Source organism: Athene cunicularia (genome assembly GCF_003259725.1).
Source record: "Athene cunicularia isolate RWA chromosome 9 unlocalized genomic scaffold, athCun1 chr9_part1, whole genome shotgun sequence".
Classification (NCBI taxonomy): Eukaryota; Metazoa; Chordata; class Aves; order Strigiformes; family Strigidae; genus Athene; species Athene cunicularia.
This window is the reverse complement of record NW_020799110.1, coordinates 23,444,316-23,461,294: the sequence shown is the minus strand read 5'-3', so window position 1 is coordinate 23,461,294 and position 16,979 is coordinate 23,444,316. Positions and strand designations below refer to the sequence as shown.

The window sequence follows — 16,979 nt, the reverse complement described above, 5'->3', positions numbered from 1 at the left end:
CTTTCCAAAAGGGGCACTGCTTCATTCAGAACCATAAGGCAGTGGCTGAATTTGAGTGGCCCAGAGACAATGGAAAAACTTTACAGGGCTTTATTTTATCACTTCTTTAGACAAGCTTTGCAAAGTCTTATCTGACCATATTTATCTGAGTTTGATGCATTAATTATTAAATGCTGAAGCCTTAGTATTGTACTGTGGATTACAAAGAAGCATGTTTTGATACCAAAGAATTTTATGTCTTTAAGAAAGCAGCAGGCAGGGGAAACCAGCTCTCCAGCTTTCAACTCTGGATTTTGTGCCTGGCAGAAAATTTTCCCTGGCTGCAGTTCCCTCAGCTTTCCTCATTAATTGTTGTTTGAGGCTCAGTTAAGATTCACATTTTGCTAGACTGCGGCCTCACTGAAGGAGCAGTTTTAAAGCCTGGGAGTTTTTTCCCTGGTGGAAATTGTTTGGAGACTTTGGTGTGTTTGTAAGTCGTTTGTTGGATCAGGTCTCTCTCTGGCCTGCAGTAAGCTGCAAGTAGCCTTCATCCTCTGAAAGAAGTAGATGGATAGCTTCTAATACATTATTCATGGACATTTTAGGCAAAGCTTTCAGAATCATAATCCCTGATGCTCATGGGAGGGTCAGTATTTTATTCTGGTACTTGCTCAGAAGCACTCCCCCAAACTCCACTGTGCTCCACAGGGCAGGTGGGCAGGCTCTAGAATGAGGTTGAACAGTCCGAAGTGTGTTAAAATGATATTAAAGATGCAATTAAATAGTGATGGTATGAACCAGGATAGCATTGCCTCCTGATAAACATTACAGATGTGCATTGGTTGCTGTAATTGTTTCTGCCTTTTAGGAGTGTTTGAGGCCAGGTGGGTTGAGTAACTGTCTTGGCTTGTTTAGGTCCCCGTTGAAGTAGAAGTAGGTTTCCGTCATAGCTAAAGATTTCCACAGAAGTGACCTTCTGGTGAACACCCTCCCCTGACACAGCTGGCTTGTGTCCAAGGCTTATGGCCACAGACTCCAGCATACCAATAAAACTTCTTGCTCCTCTGTAAGGAGACCCTCTCGAGGGCTGAGGGTGGTGTTTATGGAGTGTTGTAATGCAGTCCATGCAAGCCCTGGATTCAGTATCGGAGCAGCCAAGAAGTGCAATGGTCTGTGCTCTGACTGCGGCACAGCGGAAAGGGCATCAGCCATGGAAAGCCGTTTCATTGTTCCTACAGCCAGTCTCTGAGCCTGTCCCCAAAACTGAAGCACCAGTTTGTTCCAGATCACAAGGGATGGATGCTGGAAAGGCCACTGTGCAATGTGCCCGAGGCAAATGCCATTAACCCCTGCTGGTGTCCCTGGCTTGTTCCTGCACCTGGGTTGCAGACTTCAACCTTTCTGCTCAGGCAATCATCTCTGCTAGTGATTCTGCAGTTTGGGGCACTTGCAGCCTTCAGCTGGACAGGGTGAATATCGAAGGATTTGGGAATATTCAGTGTATTTATGTACTTTTTTTTCCCCCCAGTTTTGACCTGATGTATTTTCATGTTGGAAAAGCCATGGTTTTGTTGGAGGAAGGTGCCAGAAAGGTACTAAATCTGACAGGCTTACAATGAAGTAAATATTTGTTCTGTGTAATCACATTAAGATATCAAATGAGCAATTAATCAGTGTAAGGGAGGCTGTCAGAGCAGAACAGGGAGAAGTTTGTAAACAAGCAGCTATTATCTTACTGGGCTCTTGGTGTTATTGGAGGTTATGAATTGCCAGTGGAAAATCTGATACCAGGTGCATCACAACCACCTGGAGAAAAAGTGCTTCAGAGAGCCAGCTACTTTGCCTGTACAGTCATTAAACACCCCTTTAAAATGCAAATTTAGGGCATAATAACACTTGGTGTCTGGCTGAAGTTACATGGGGAAATTATAACTCTCCACTCCATTGATGCAAGGTAGGGTGTGGAGTTAAGGGTCTGTAGCAGCAACTACAGAGCTGCTTCTCAGCGTGGACACGTTTTTTTCCAAAACATCGCCTTTCTGGGTTTTGTGTGTTTCTGTGGAAGGGCTCTAAGCAAGGTCCACTTGTCTTTGAGAATAAAGTAGCTGAGAAAAGAGTCTTCAATGCCAGTGGTTACTGATCCTCCAACATTGCTCATGCAAACACCCCAAACAGATCAGGTTCTGGACCAGGCGAGCCCTTCTGCCCTGGCTGGGGATTCCACAGTTCCCCACAGGCCCTGGCTGCAGCTGCTGTGAGCTGTGGTCACAGGGCCTCAGCAGGAAGGCAGGGAAGTTGGTCCTGCTCCTCTAACTCAACGTCTCTGATCACATGGAAGGTTTCCTATCCAAACCTAGCCAGTAGGTATGGCAAAGCTGGGGTGCTGGGTTGATGGGCACGAACACCCTCTGTGCCGCAGCAGCAACTTGTCTCTGTGGCAGTACGGCAGCATAGCCAGCTGTGCCCAGACAGAGTAGGGTGCTGGAGGAATGCTGTGCTATCTTAAGACATGATGCCAGCAGAGGAAAATGCAATGAATCCCAAGGCATGTAACAAGCCGTGCCTGTTAAATGCACAGCAGTGGTTTTATTTCTGTAACGTGGGAGGTGTGCTGGCAGGCTGAAGTCAGCTTCGCTTTCCTCTGTGGTTATTATACGTTTTTCTCAGGCTGGTCAACCTCCAGGCTGCAAGAGAGGACGCTGGCTTGCTGTTAATTCCTAGTTCCTTAGTTTGCAGCCAGCCACATGGTAAATTAATTGTATATTGGTCTATCTCCTGATAATGTGTTCAGAAAGAGGAAGAGGGGGAGTGATGCTGCAGTCCTCCATGCAGAGCAAATGCTAGGGCTGCTCTCTCAGGCTGCCAGTATATTGTAGTTTTAAAAAGTGGAAAAGTGTATACCTCATGAAGTTAGACTAACAACTTCTAGAGATTCTGCCTTGGTACTTACAGTTGTTATGTGGAAAGCCAGGGACTAGCCAGGTTATATTAGAAATGCAGGCGCGTAACATTACACATCTCTTCTAACACCCAAAAACTATTTGTTAGGTCACAGGTTTTTACTTTGTTTTGCTTTCAGACAGCCATGATGCCGTCTTGAGATTCAATGGGGCTCCTATCAGGGGGTTTCAAGAAGATGTGGGGCAAAAGACAACAATTCGTCTTGTGAACTCCCAGGTAGGTCTGACAGAAGTGTGCCAAATGGGCCAAGCGTGGCAGAGCTGTGTACCTCCCCTGTGCTGCCTGGGAGCTGGGCAGCAAGCTGAAATAACAACATCCACGGGGCTTCTGGGTTCTTCTGCTGCTGGGAGGTCTTTAAAATGAAGTTGGGGAGAATAGGCCTTTCCATGCAATTTCTCTTGTCCCTAGGAGGTAGCCACAGGATGGGAATATCTTGCCTCATAATGGGGAACAGTAGATCTGAGATTACTGCAGTTAAACTAGCACATGGTAGTGAACCTGCAGTAGCCTGCTTGCGATTTATGGCAGGCACAAGCTAATTTGATTTTTGTCTTGGCTCGAAGCCTCTTTGTTAGTACAGGAAGGCCAGCTGCGAGCTTGCTGCTGTGCTTTGGGAGCGTGAGGCAGGAGTGACACCGCAGCTCACTTAACACTGCTCAGCAAAACAGGGTGTGCCAAGAGATGAGTTCTGCTCGCCCCAGAGATGCGTATGAAGGATAACAGGAGTTTGTTTGGCTTTTAATAAAAGAACAATACTTCTTTTCTGCCCAGTGATGTCAGAAACTCTGTAGATAACACATTAACCAGGATTGTTAAATGGCCAAAGACAACTGGCAAAGAACCCACCTTTAAAACTGTAGCCTGCATGCAGTCAGGAGAGGGTAGGGGCTCAGGTGGGTGAGTCAGAGGGCCCAGGACCTCATTGCAGAGCACAGCAGAAATGCAAGGCATCACTTAACAAGTTAAAATCCCCTTGACTCTGAGAGCTGCTTCTGGGTATGAGGCTGTCACGCTACTACTTTTCTTTGAACTTCAATCAACTTTGAAGGAGACCCTCAATGGTTAGGAACCATGTCAGGCAATATGTTAGCAGAGTTAGTAAGCCACCTGTTCAGAGACTGTTGCTGCTCTGTGACATCTTGTAGAGTGTTTGCATGCTGCTTCCATATAGCTGTTACCCCATTTTGGGGGGAGAAGTTTTCAAGTGTAGACATGAAGAGAGAAGAGGAAATAGGAGTGGCATGTGCTGGTGAGATAATGGAGGAGTCAGTAAAATACCGGATAGGCCAAGAGCTGCTGGATGAAAGACCTGGTGTGGCATTGCAGCACAGTGTACGAACACCTTCTCACCCAGGAGGGGGAGGTGGCTGCAGGCACACAAAGAATGAGGGGGTAAATGGGGGAGAGACAGAGGACTGAAGTGTAGCCTTTGTGCTTCAGAACTGAAAAGGCAGTTTCCTTTCCTCACCCCAAAGATAATATTTATAGGCCTGGAAGTTTCCTCATCTCCTGTGTGATGGCTCCAGGGGTCACAATGTTTGAAGTTTCTCAAAGCAGCAGCAGGAGCTTGGCCATCCTCTTCAAAGGCAAGATGCGGCGCTAGTGTAACCAGTTTCCCCAGTTCATTTTGTATGTCTTTGGAACTATATTCTTGCTTCTTGTGTGAATGCTGTTGGCTATGTCTCTCTGCTCTTGGGTCTCGGCTTCTCCCCTTTCTGCTGTGCTCTGTTCTGCTGCTTGCTGCATCTCAATTCCCCAGCATTAACCACCAGTCAGATGTGGGACAGTTAGTCCTTTCTGAACCAGTCTGGTTTTAGCAGACATATCTGGCTACTGACATCCTTCTTCCTCTGCCCTTGTTTGACCTCTCCATTTTTTTAATCTTTCCCTTCTGTGTGTATTTTTATGATGTCAGATAGGTGTTATCACTTCAGAAAACTTTCTCTGGAGGATGTGCTCATTGCCAAATTCACTCTGATATGAAGTTATTTACCAGCAAAATCATATGTGACCTGTGTGATACCAGGGTTATCTGCAGAGGGAGGATTGCACGGTTGTAATAGAGAAGTAATAGCTTTCCATGTGGATGCTCTAATTTTTGATCAAGTGTAGCTATAGCTATGTCATTATAGTACTTCTGTTCTCCATGCAGATCCGCCTGCAGGCATGGGTGATGTTTTTCATCTGCCACCATCACCTCTCAATGGAGACACCAGTTTAGAAAACTTCAATTACAGGGAAGCAAAATTGTTGCAGGTTTTAGAGGCTAAAATTAACTCAAAACGCAACACTGATCTAGCTGCTGAACAGGACAAATTATGTTCTCCATGTGAATAGTGCAGGAGTCTCTCTTCTGGAGTTTCTAAGCTGAACAGGTCTAATTGCAGTCCCTGATACCTTCAGGGATCACTGGATTTTGAGCCTGGTTTTCCTCTGTGTTTTTATTTGAACTTTTAATGCTTCAGTACTGTTCTAGTCATGGTGACATCATTTTAACCTTCTTGTTCGTGGAGTTACCTGATCGCATTTTGTTCTCAGCTTGCTGCTGGAGCTGCACCTTGCCTTGCAGAGAGCTCTTGCAGGCATCAAGTACTGGCTGGTCAAACTGTAATTTGTTCTTGTTCTGGGTTTGGCTTTTCTTATACATGGTCACTGGGAACAAGGGTAGAACTGTGGCTTCGCTGCTCTAATTTTAGCTCTTACTATTGATCAATCTTCTGTCCATTCCCAAAATGAAGGAAATGGGATCTCCTGAATCCAATCTGTCAAAACTAGTCTGTATTGAGTAGTATCCCTTTGGCATGTGTGGTCAGTGGCCCTAAGTTTCTTAATAATTATTTTAAGATATTTTTCTGCAATTTGCTGACCAGTCTCTAGCACATATCTGGGGGTGGATGCTTTTAACAGTAGAGGGAGGTATCTTGTACACCGTTGTGCCTAGGGAGAGATTAATAGACTGATACTGTGGGAGGAGGAAATTTTGGGATCCTTAGATCTGAGGATAGACTTGTAGGTCCACAAGCTTGGTATTTGTTCTAAATAAAGAAATTCTTTAACATTGCCTTGCTTTTTTTCTTAGACCTTCACTGGTTCACCAGTATTGCTTTCTTTAATGGCATATTTTCTTGTAGTTGTATGTGAGGCATCAATTTTCTCTGGGAAAGCAGTCACATCTTGTGACAATAAGGGCTGAAGGGTGTGCGAGGGTAGTGCTAGTATCACTCTGTAGGACACAATTCCTTTCTGCAGAGCTGACCAAGGACCAGAGTACATTGTTCCTCCCAGCCCTTGTTTGCAGTTCTCCTTGGCTAGCTGCTCGCTGTCACGGAAAGCACTCTGCTTTGGCTGCATTTGCTGTTATTGGCACTAAGGAGTCTGCAGGGAGGAAGAGAAAGGAGATGGCGATCGGTGGAATGCAGTAAGATTGTGATGGGAAAGGGAAGCATGTTTAGATTACAGGGCATTGACTGTGGTAGCTGGAGAGAAAGAACTTGTTTTGATACAGTCAATAAACATTATCAGGAAGGTAGGGGCTATATTAGCAAGATACTTGCTAAACAGTAAATTGGCTAAAGAACAAATTAATTAGAAAATCAATAGATCAGTTAACTAATTAGGATCAAAAAGCTGGGCAAGACAAGTCATTTAGCAATTTAAATTAACTCCTTAGGAAGAATCAGTCACTATTAAGCAAAAGTAATAAGCACTAAAGATATAAGGGGAGCCAGATTCCTCCAGCAAACAGGTTAAGTGACCGATAGATAACTAGTAGTGCCAAGAGCCAGCTCTGTGGTGTGGGGAAGGAGATGGCAAACACCTTGGGGCTGTGGAGGTGCTCCCCACCTGGTTTCTTACCCCTTTACTTTTGTGCCTGTCCCAGCTCTCTAGGGGTTTGTGTGCCTCTGCCAACTTGCATGGCTTTGCTTGGCTGACCTTTGCTTTCTTTGATGCTGTTTCTTTCGAGTCCTCCTTTCGCATGTCTCACATCAGAAAAGTTCCTGAAATGAAGATAACGCACCTGTGTTCCTTGTCCTATTCCTGCCCTGTTGCAGTACTCCATCCCACTCGTAGGTGGTTAAGGGGATGGCTGGTGCCAGCTGCTGTGCCCTCGCCTTGCCTCTGCCTCTAGTGTCCACAGACTGGAGGCAGAAGTTCACACCTGCAGTGTTGTACGCTCCAGCTAACCAGTGGCCTAGATACTTTAGCTACTGTAAGGAAATGAAACCAGGCAGTACACATAGTCAAGGCCAAAACCTAATCCTTCAGAGTTAAGAACAGATGCAAGGAAACTCTTTGCTTTTGGAATAATTTGCATCTGGGCTGGTGAGAGCGTCCTTGTGCTCTGGTTATGAGAACATCCAGGAAGGCATCCTGCTGCTGGGGTCAACTTTGATACTCAAGGATAAATTGACTAGCTCTTAATTAGATCTGTGGAGAAAATCGGGACAATTGGGAGCTGATTTTTATGATGATGCTTTTCTTCAGCAGATGCTTACAAGCTGTGCCTGTATGGGTTATGCCTTTGAGTGGAGAGGACTTGTTTAATTCTGACTGTTTGCTTTTTGCTGCACACCTTGGGTTACCCTCAGGTGTCATGATCTGCGGTGGTTGTGTCCAGACTGTGGAGGGCAACTTCTCAGGTGTTTGAACCACCTGATTTTATTGTTTCGGGAGAGTGTCTGGTGGAGCGGTCTTTCTCTGCCATTACTGTCTCTAGCCTGTGTGTTTTGCTGTTGTGGTGCTTTCCTTCTCACTGCGGCTTTCTGGAGATTCCAACCTCCCTTGCCTGAGTTGCACCACCCTGACCCAGCCAGGCGAGGTGGGGCTCAGTGCAAGGCGGGGTCAGCTGGGGGTGCCGTGGCCTCTTGTCTCTTGCACCAGTGGTGTCACAGCAAGTTGGCCCCACACTGAGCCCTGGCTGCCTGAGTTTGTGCTGCTTGGGAGAAATAACTCACATGCAGACTTTTTTTGTTTCAGATGAAGGTTCATGATAAAGCCAACAGTGTGTTTGTGTTAGGCTCTTCCTGTCCTGACAACTGGTGGCAGAAACTGATATTCCTGCCTGCTTCTGGTAGCTGTAGTGATGGTATCCATCACACAGGCTGGGTCACTTTGAGTCCTGACCTTACTTTATTATTGAAGATAGATAGAGAAAACCTTATAAAGTGTAATGGCAGTTTTTCATATGGCTCTCCACTAAATCCTATGCCGCTAAATAGACTGGAGTGGGCACTGGAAGGGCATCTCTGGAGCTGTGTCCTTGCCTGCGTGCAGTGGTGTGGCTGTGGCTGTATTGAGGTATGCTTTACTGCTTGACTGCCTGCTAATTCTGATACTATACTGTATATTATTGTCTTTGCTGTTATTCAAGCTTGTAACTGTTGAAGAGCAGCAGTTCCTGAGGGAAGCGCTGTATAACACTGGAATCTTAATTGTCTGGGATCCAGCACCGTATCATGCAGAAATTCATGAGGTAAGGCTGAGTTTTCTGTAAATAAAATCAGATTCATGTACTTTGAAGTGCATCTGTTAACCCACTTCCTCCTAATGTGGGCAATTACTCATTTTAAGGCCATTCTTCTTTACCTCTTTGTTTTCATGGATATATCTGTATGTACTGCAGAGAGTATCCCATGCATGGGTGCTCCTAGGGAAACACTTGCCTGTTCCTGATCCCTCTGAAGGGCCTCAGGCCAAGTGTAACGGGCCACCACCTTTACTTTCCCATGGACTGATGCTGCAGGGAAGAAGTCACCACTGGCTGCAGCAGTTGTCGTCTCGTCAGAGGATAACCTCCTCTTTCTGACAGTTGCTCTAAGATTTTCTGAGGGTTGATGCTTGGTTGTTTCATCAGACATGAGATATACTTGATGCATTATGAACGGATTGGGAAACCCTCTGAAGATCTTAGCAAATGTCTCCTCTCTGTCAGCTAGACTTTAACTTGTGGGTGTTGCAATCCCTGTAGCATTTGCTTTTCATTTGAGTACAAAGGGGCGTTATTTGATAAGTGATGAGCTTTGGAGGCTCATGGTGAAAGCAGGTAGGAGTGAATAGTCTGTTCCTTACTGTTATTTTTAAGATCTGTCTGTAACTGAGAGGTCTTTGCATTCCTTTCTCTGGACTGCATTTCCTATTTTCTCACTGATGTTTATTCTTGTGTCTAGTCCCACACTTCGAGGAGACATGAGGGTGTATGTACAGCATGTTTAAGTGTCAGTAAAACCAGGATGGGATATTTTTAGCATAGGTAAAAAATCTCAAAATTACTTTAAGAAAACATAAACCCTTCCTAAGTGTTTTTATTGAAAAGAGAAGTTTTAGGATGCAAATCAGCTCAGCCTGCTTTAGGAGGTTTAGGAGATACTTGGCTGCAGAATAGGGTAATTTGTGCTCCAGTTTGCAGAAGGGTCAGGGTCTGTAACATTTAAGGCAGAGTTCTCACCATCATCTACTATTGGGAGGTGCAGAATGAAATTATACAAGATGCTGAACTCATTTAATGGTCTTTCACTGAGATTTGGGGTTTCCCTGCTCTGTTCACTGAGTCCAGTCACCACAGTGACTTGGGCAGATGAGGTGGTGGGGAACAGTGAGTGAGTGTGTGTAGGTATAGCAGGACCTTTTCCCCCTGGCAGCAGCAGGTTAGCTCATCCTCGTTTCCTGTGGTTACAGGAAAGAGTGGACTAGAAATAAAGAGAGTCTGACTTGTTGTTTCTGTTTTGCAGTGGTACAGAAAACCAGACTACAACTTTTTTGAAAGCTATAAGTCGTATCGTAGTATACACCCAGAGCAGCCCTTCTATATCCTGAATCCAAAAATGCAGTGGCAACTCTGGGATATTCTGCAGGAGAATTCCCTGGAGCATATTCAGCCTAATCCACCATCGTCAGGAATGCTTGGTAAGATAACTGTCCTCTACACTTCTCATTCATTTTGCAGTCAGGAACTCTCCAGGATGACATTTTTCAAAGACAGCTACAGATTTATGGCTCTTACCAGAACTGCTTTTTCATTTTTTGACTTACACTGAAATTTAAGCTTCCTGTCTTTAAAGTAGCAGCTTAGTTGTGTTAGAGTAAGCAGTTCGCAGCACCCCTCTGAAACAGTAGTTACAACATGGCCTGGTTCCGTGTGGAAACAAGAGAGCAGATTGCAACATCAAGACGATCTCTAGTATTTCTAGCTTCTAGCACCAGAGCAGTTCCCACAGGGTGCAACAGGAGGGATACGGCTCCTGTGGGCTCAGATCTTGTCAGGGAAATAAATCTCATTACTGCAGATGAAATGGAAGTGCTTGCCTGTTTATACTTTCCATATATAAATATGGAAATACACACATATATATGTATATATGGAAAAATACATATAGCTAAAGACTCAGTTCACTGAGTTCAGTGATATTCCCCATTATTCAGCATGCTAACGTCTTGTTTTGTCAGCATGCTAAATCCAGCCTCTTGGCGAAGGGGCTCATTTTACATTCTGCTATTGCAAAAGTTTTTCTTCTTATTGGAGAGCAGATCTCATGACTAGCAGAATGAAAAAGAGTGAACTTCTCAGGAAGTTCACATGTATATGAAATCACAGCGTAGACGTATGGTCTTGTTTGCTAAGTGGATGCTCCAACTGCTGTGCTTCAGCCACTCCTCTGCTCCCATCTCTGCTCCCACTGCTGCTGGGGCACAGACACCCTTCTACCTCTGTGTAAAAAGAGTTACTTCTTACTTTTGCCAGTTAAATGTCTAGTTTTCTTCCACAGCCTTGTTCTTGCCCAGCACCTATTACATCATTGCTGGGATATGTGCAGAACAACAGTGTAACACCATAGTCAATGACTTAAGCAGCAAAATTTTTGTTAACTAGAGTTAGGGGCTTGAGGGTAGGCACTGGCCCACGTCAGACAGCATATTCCTCTGTGGCTTAGCTTTGGGCCAAGTTACCTGCTTTGTAAAACAAGTCAGACTCAGGGGCACAGGTGAATTCCAGTTTACAGTTCTGGGTTTCCTGGAAGGCCCAAGCCTGAAGGAAAATTGTCATTTGAAAAGGTGGATGAAAATGTATTTAAAATGCACCTTAGTTAAACAAGTGGTTTCATGGATGGGTTCTTCTAATGTCTTGTAAACTGTGTTCCTCTGATCATTCATGGTCCCTGAATGATCCTGTCTCAGATATGGTCCTGTCTCAGATACTACATAATTTTCTGTGATATTATACATTAGTTATATTTCCCTAGTGTATTCTTGCTATTTCTTGTGCTTGGAAGAAAAGTAGCCAATAACTATGGCTTAGTTCTAATCTGGCCAGAAAGTTGACAGGTCTGTTCCCAGCACTGGCGTAAATGTCCCGAAGTGGTTCGTGTGCCTGTCAGAGGACACAGGAGGGCAGCACCGCCCTGCTGCGGGGCAGCTGGGGAGCCCCCAGACCAGAGGCTGCTCTGTCTCAGTGGGCCACCTCCAAACACTGTCCCTTTCATATCCCTTGCTTTCACAAGAGGCAGGTGGGGAAATGGTGAAGGTCTCATCACAGCTTACCCAAGCAGGTTTGAGATGGGCTGTTTGGATCAGCTAATTGTAGTGTGCAGTTGGCAGACACCCAAGTTTCCACAAAGGTCGTGGAGAACGGTAGCACTCTTAAAAATTGGCCTTTTGGCATGGCTGTCGCTGTAAACAATCTGCTGTAAAGCTAATCATGCACTTTGCAAGAAAGGGCTTCAGGAAACAGCCCTGTCTGGCCAGACTTGTTTTTTCACCCCCTCATCTGAACATTCCAAAAGGAAACCCTTCCCCTTGGAGCTGGATGCTCCTTGCTGACCGCCTGTCTTGCTGGAATGTTTAATCAGTTCTCTGGTTTGACACAGGATATCTGCTTTTTTTCCCTCCCTAGGCATCGTGATCATGATGACTCTCTGTGATGAAGTGGACGTGTACGAATTTCTCCCTTCTAAAAGGCAGACGGACGTTTGCCACTATTACCAGAAGTTTCACGACCGTGCCTGTACCATGGGAGCTTACCACCCCCTCCTGTTTGAGAAAAACTTAGTGAAGCATATAAACCAGGGCACAGACGAGGACATCTATACTCACGGGAAAGTTACTTTGCCCGGCTTCCGAAATGTGCATTGTTAGTGGATTGGTTTTTAGTGTGTTTAGGAATTTTTCATGACTGTCAAAGCACTTTTTAAATCAGGGTTGTCAGATTTGTTAGGTCTAAGCACTGGTGGGTTTTGACCGCTCTTCCATGTTGCAACATGTGCTCTTAGGACTTTGTTGCCTAACTTCTCCCAGCTGTAAGGTGATGTTAATACATTGCAGTACATCCATGCAGTATCTGCATGAGCCACTGCAATAAATTTACTCCTAGTGGAGCCAGACTCATGCAGCAAGTGGATATCTCTGTCTTCATCTCAACCAATGGTGGTGAATGGGAGGTGCAGGAGATGCTTTCTAAGCAGAGATAGCGCAAGTCAGGATCAAATGCTGAATATAGTTCAGTTTGCTACAAAGAGTTTATGACAGCCAAAAACGTGGTCCATTGAGAAACAAAAAAAATAATATAAAACTTGTTCTCTTAGTCCTAGGAGCTCTTTCAAGCAGGGCTGATTTATGGAAATGCTGTCAAAGCTGTGTACTGATAAGCTAAACTCCTAGTCCAAAGTATTTGATATTCTAAACAGTTTGTAAAATATCCAGGGCAACTTTCTTTCAAATTGTAAGACTTCTGAAACCATTCAGGTGGCATTTTTGGCAAAAGAAGAAGGAAGAAAATCATAATCCAGTGATTCTTACAAGACTTTTTAATCTTTTTACTTTTTTTTAATCGCTTAATATAAATTTTAGTGAACATTTACTTCTCCAGTACAGTGCTGTGCTTGGTACATAAGAAACCTTATTCAAGAAATGTTTTGGTGAAGATGCTTCAAGGTACAAATGGGAGAACTCACTGGAAGTCGGTACCTCTTTTTAGCTCTGTGCTGGTCTACCTTTGCAGTTGTTGGCAAATTACTTGCTGGCCCATCTCTGGCAACAGAAATAGCATGTAGCTGCTGTTAGATGAGTTCCAGTTCTCTGCAAGAGGTGATCTCTCTGCTGCTGTGTGCTTTTTCTGAATAGGTGGGGAGCAGATGCATCACTTCCATGCTTTATGAGCAGTGGGGAGGAAGAGTGTGCTCTGCTTCTTGTGATGAAACACAGTCAGAATTGAGGAGCGCACCTTTTTTCTTTGAGGGGACTTTCCTGTGGCACCATGGTGGACATAGTAGCTCTGCAATCTGTACATCAGTGAGAACACCTTCCCTGTCCTCTTCTGTACTGATGCGTTTCATGATGTATGTAAAGAAAGCTTTTTTGTCCGTTTTGAATAAATCCTGTGAAGTCATTGGCCTGTTCTTGGCTTGGTGAAACCAGTGTAAATTCGTTGCTCCGTGACGCTGGGGACTTGTACCAGCCTTGAACCAGCACAGGCAGATCTGGGAGGGAGCTGCTCATATTCTTGTTTCAGTAAGCTCTCAGCTCTTGCCCTTGGTTAGAGGGCTGCTGTGGAGCTGTTCCTCCAGCTCTGAGACTGCCTCTCTGCACGCCTATCTGTCAGGATGGATTGGATCTGTCAGCATTTACAAATTGTATGTTATATAACATATATATATATATATATATATATGTAAAAAAATGTGGGTCCTTACACTACTGCTCTGGAGCAGTAGAACAAGGATGTGCTGAAGCCCATGACCAGTTGTGTTTTGTTAAGCATTCATTTTCACTGTTAGGGAAGGAGACTGCTTACAGAGGAAAAGCCAGCAGGGTTAGTTTGGAAGAGTCATAGCAAACCTCTCTTCATCTCCGCTCTTAGTTTGTAACAGTCCCACCTCTGGTCCTTGGATCCAAGGGGTTGTCTGACACAGCAATTTGTTGCCTTAGTACATGTTTAGTTGGGATTTGAATATCTTCTGCCTTTTTCCCTAGGCTGTCTCATTTGTTATTTATCCCCATGTTATTTCTCCCCACCTCCCCTGTTGGGGAGAGCGGACCAGCCACCCTCCTTAGCTTGGGCCGTGTAATGGACGGATGGTACCTTGCTACAGGAGGAGCAAGCACGGTCTGCCTGCTGTTCACCTGGGGGTCCCCTAGACCACCTTCCCCTCTGCAGTGCTTCTGCAAGAAGACAAAACATCAAACAGACTTCCCAGGGTCTTTCAGAGCCCTCACTTACTCACAGGCAATAGTGTTGCACAGGGCGTGAAATTTCAAACATTATGCTAACAGTTTTAGCTAGATCCAACATGTGATTCATTTCTAATCTAAACAGAGTTTTACAGGAATTATGACAGAGCTTAAAATAGGCCAAATCTAACATAAATTGCCAATGACGACAAGTCTGGTATTTAGAATAGCCAAGTTTAAGTTAGTGGGCAGTAATAGCTAGACTGTAACAAAAGCTTTATGCCTCCTGCAGTCTCTAATCGTTTCCAGAGTGTCAACAGCTTTCTACCTATGCAGAAAGAGGGAAAAAGGCAATACTACCCATTCCAGTTAGTCACTGAAAGGCTAGGTACTGGGAAAGATGCTCCATAATGATATGAGAAGGGCGAAGGAAGGTCAGCAAGCCTGGGGAGGAGGAAATGAAGGGATTATTTTAGGTTTTGATTGTGGTGTTATTTCTGTTTCTGAATATTGCTTAGAAATATTCCTCCTTAGCTGTAACTTCATAACTCCTCCCTGCAGAAAAAACTAATCTGTAGCACATGCAGACACTACAGTCTTTGAAGTACTGAAAGGGAAGAGGAAAGGAAAAGGAATGAAAGGGAAATACCGGAAGGTGAATGGAACTCTAGCTTAATTTCAGAGACACACCCCACCCATGAATTGTCTCAACTTCAAGTTTAAACTTGGTGTTATCCAGTACTCCACCTATTTCTGCAGCTGTACTGATTAATTGGCAAAAAGTGTGTTTTATTATGACAGTGGATTGGTCATACCGTCAAGATACCTTATTTATAAGTGTGGGCTCTTTGAAGCACATACCAGTCCTTGCTTGCCATTTTGAAAACCTAGCTGATACAGATTTTAAAAATAGCTGTAAAGACCTAGAATTTGAAAACCAGAGACAGTTTCTGGAGGAAATCTCAACCTTTGATAAGATTTGTGACAATCAAATATTATAGTTTATTTAGACAAGGCAGTAGAAACTGATTTGTCATGTTAAGATATTAGGAAGTTAGAGGGGTTTTTTCTCCACACTGTAACTATACCCATCTTAGAAAAGAGTCTCATCTTAAATGTGCTAACATGCAATGTGGAGCAAAGATTGTTCTTGATTTGACACTCAAGCTGGGAACCATTTCTTTCTCTTTCGGAGAGCCAGGCACATGGGTATGGAGAGGTTATCTGGTAAGACTAGAGCCCAGAGGTGGTAAGTGCAGCTGTCAGGGGCTCGTGGTTGGATGATGAAACATTTGGGTAATGTAGAAGCAAGGACAGTGTGTTACTGGCAGAAGAGCATTAAACTTCATTGCCTTTGAAGGAGAGCTTTCATTGCCTGGGCTGATAAAACTGTCTGTGTTTTTTTTGTTTAGCTTTCACTAAAGGAAAAAAGAAGAAAAGTCCCAGAAATTCAAACTCTATGCACCCGAGTCAACACACACTTCCTCACCTCCCTGAGAAGAATAGAGTGGTTGAGTGAGAACTAGATCTGACCAGACACTAGTATATTAACAGTGCTGGTTAAAAGAATACATGATTGCACTCCCTGTAGAGAAACACAAACCATCCCAGCCACATACTCCTTTTGTTCTCTGTGCATGCACCCAACTAAAGGTGTGAGTACAAGCAAGATGCTTCATTCTTCTCTACTGTGTACCATGGCTCTTGCCCAGGACTGTGGATGTTTGTTTTCACTTGTGAATTGTACCAGCCTGGCAGAGAAACATTTACTCGCTTTGTGTGGTGATACAAGGCACAGTGCCGAAGCATCAGGCTCCATTTTGGAGCAGTTAATTTGTGTACATGGCCATATATAGCTTCCATATACACCTTAGATCCTAGCAAACACTCCAGAAACAATACTCAGGTACATTTATAGGGCAAATGAAAGTGGGAAAGAGCTTGTGAGGTGTGGACATACTACCTGGTATCCTGAGAAGGGAGCTGCCTGCTGTGACACTGCTGACTTTGTGCCTCACTACAGATGAGGAAGAGCCACAGATCAGGACTCCTTTTTAAGAAAGAGGGTGTGCATGTTTCTACCTTGTTTTTTAAATGCAGATGAAGAAAACTAGTAACTGGCCTGCTCTGTTCTGTAAGTAAATAACTTCTCTTTTTAAACTAAATTCAACGAGATGCTTAGCAACCTTGTCTTGTGAAAGGTATGGAAAATGGGTTCAATACACAACTCTGGTCATGCGATAACACAATAGAGAGAGATCTGGTGTCTCCTGGAGCGGCAACGCACAGCTCATGTCATGCACAACTTGTCTGCTGGCTTGCTGAGTTATGGAGGACTGCTTTCAGGGGATTGTGCTAGACGGTTGCAAACACAACACCCTCACACTGACTCCACTGAAAAAGGAAGGAGCCCTCATAGGGGCCAGCTTTCACACTCCATCTTTCATCCAAGTCCTGTGAAATGCCTTCCCTCTACAGGTAAGTGGCTGCTGCTGCTACTTATCCTCCAGGATATCAGCTCTGCAGTCAGGTGGGATCTCAACCCATAGTCCAACTGCTCTTCAGGGAGAGCTCAGGAACTTGCACATTTATCGTTCATTCACCTACTTGCTTTTCTGAGCATGTGTGCTGGCAGGCCTTCATCTGCCTGAAGGCAGCATGTGTCCAGCAGGAGAGCACACACGCTTACCAATGTCTGGTAGAGGGTGAGGTGACACAATAAGATATTTGTGTCTCCATGTTTTGTATGAGTTTGTTCACTTGTCTAAACTTATCTTGCAACTTCATGTGTGATAAAGGGAGAGTTTCATCTCAATTACATCTTTTCACAGCCAGGTCAGACTTGAAGCTTAGCGCTCTACCATTAACTTCTGTTCGAT

The 16,979-nt window shown here is 44.5% G+C and overlaps 1 protein-coding gene across 6 annotated transcripts in view; it reads left to right on the top strand.

The window, feature by feature from the left end:
- ST6GAL1 (ST6 beta-galactoside alpha-2,6-sialyltransferase 1) overlaps window positions 1-13,318 on the top strand; it is a 45,404-nt gene extending 32,086 nt beyond the window's left edge. For 5 of the 6 annotated variants that reach the window (XM_026854916.1, XM_026854918.1, XM_026854917.1 and 2 more), the window contains 4 exons: window positions 3,059-3,156; window positions 8,312-8,413; window positions 9,669-9,843; window positions 11,828-12,189. In XM_026854916.1, coding sequence (XP_026710717.1) covers window positions 3,059-3,156; window positions 8,312-8,413; window positions 9,669-9,843; window positions 11,828-12,069 — 617 coding nt within the window. In that variant the 3' untranslated portion in view covers window positions 12,070-12,189. Of the gene's footprint in view, window positions 1-3,058; window positions 3,157-8,311; window positions 8,414-9,668; window positions 9,844-11,827 lie in introns of all 6 variants that reach the window. The other variant, XM_026854915.1, reaches the window with a different exon arrangement.
- The last annotated feature ends 3,661 nt before the right edge of the window (window positions 13,319-16,979 follow it).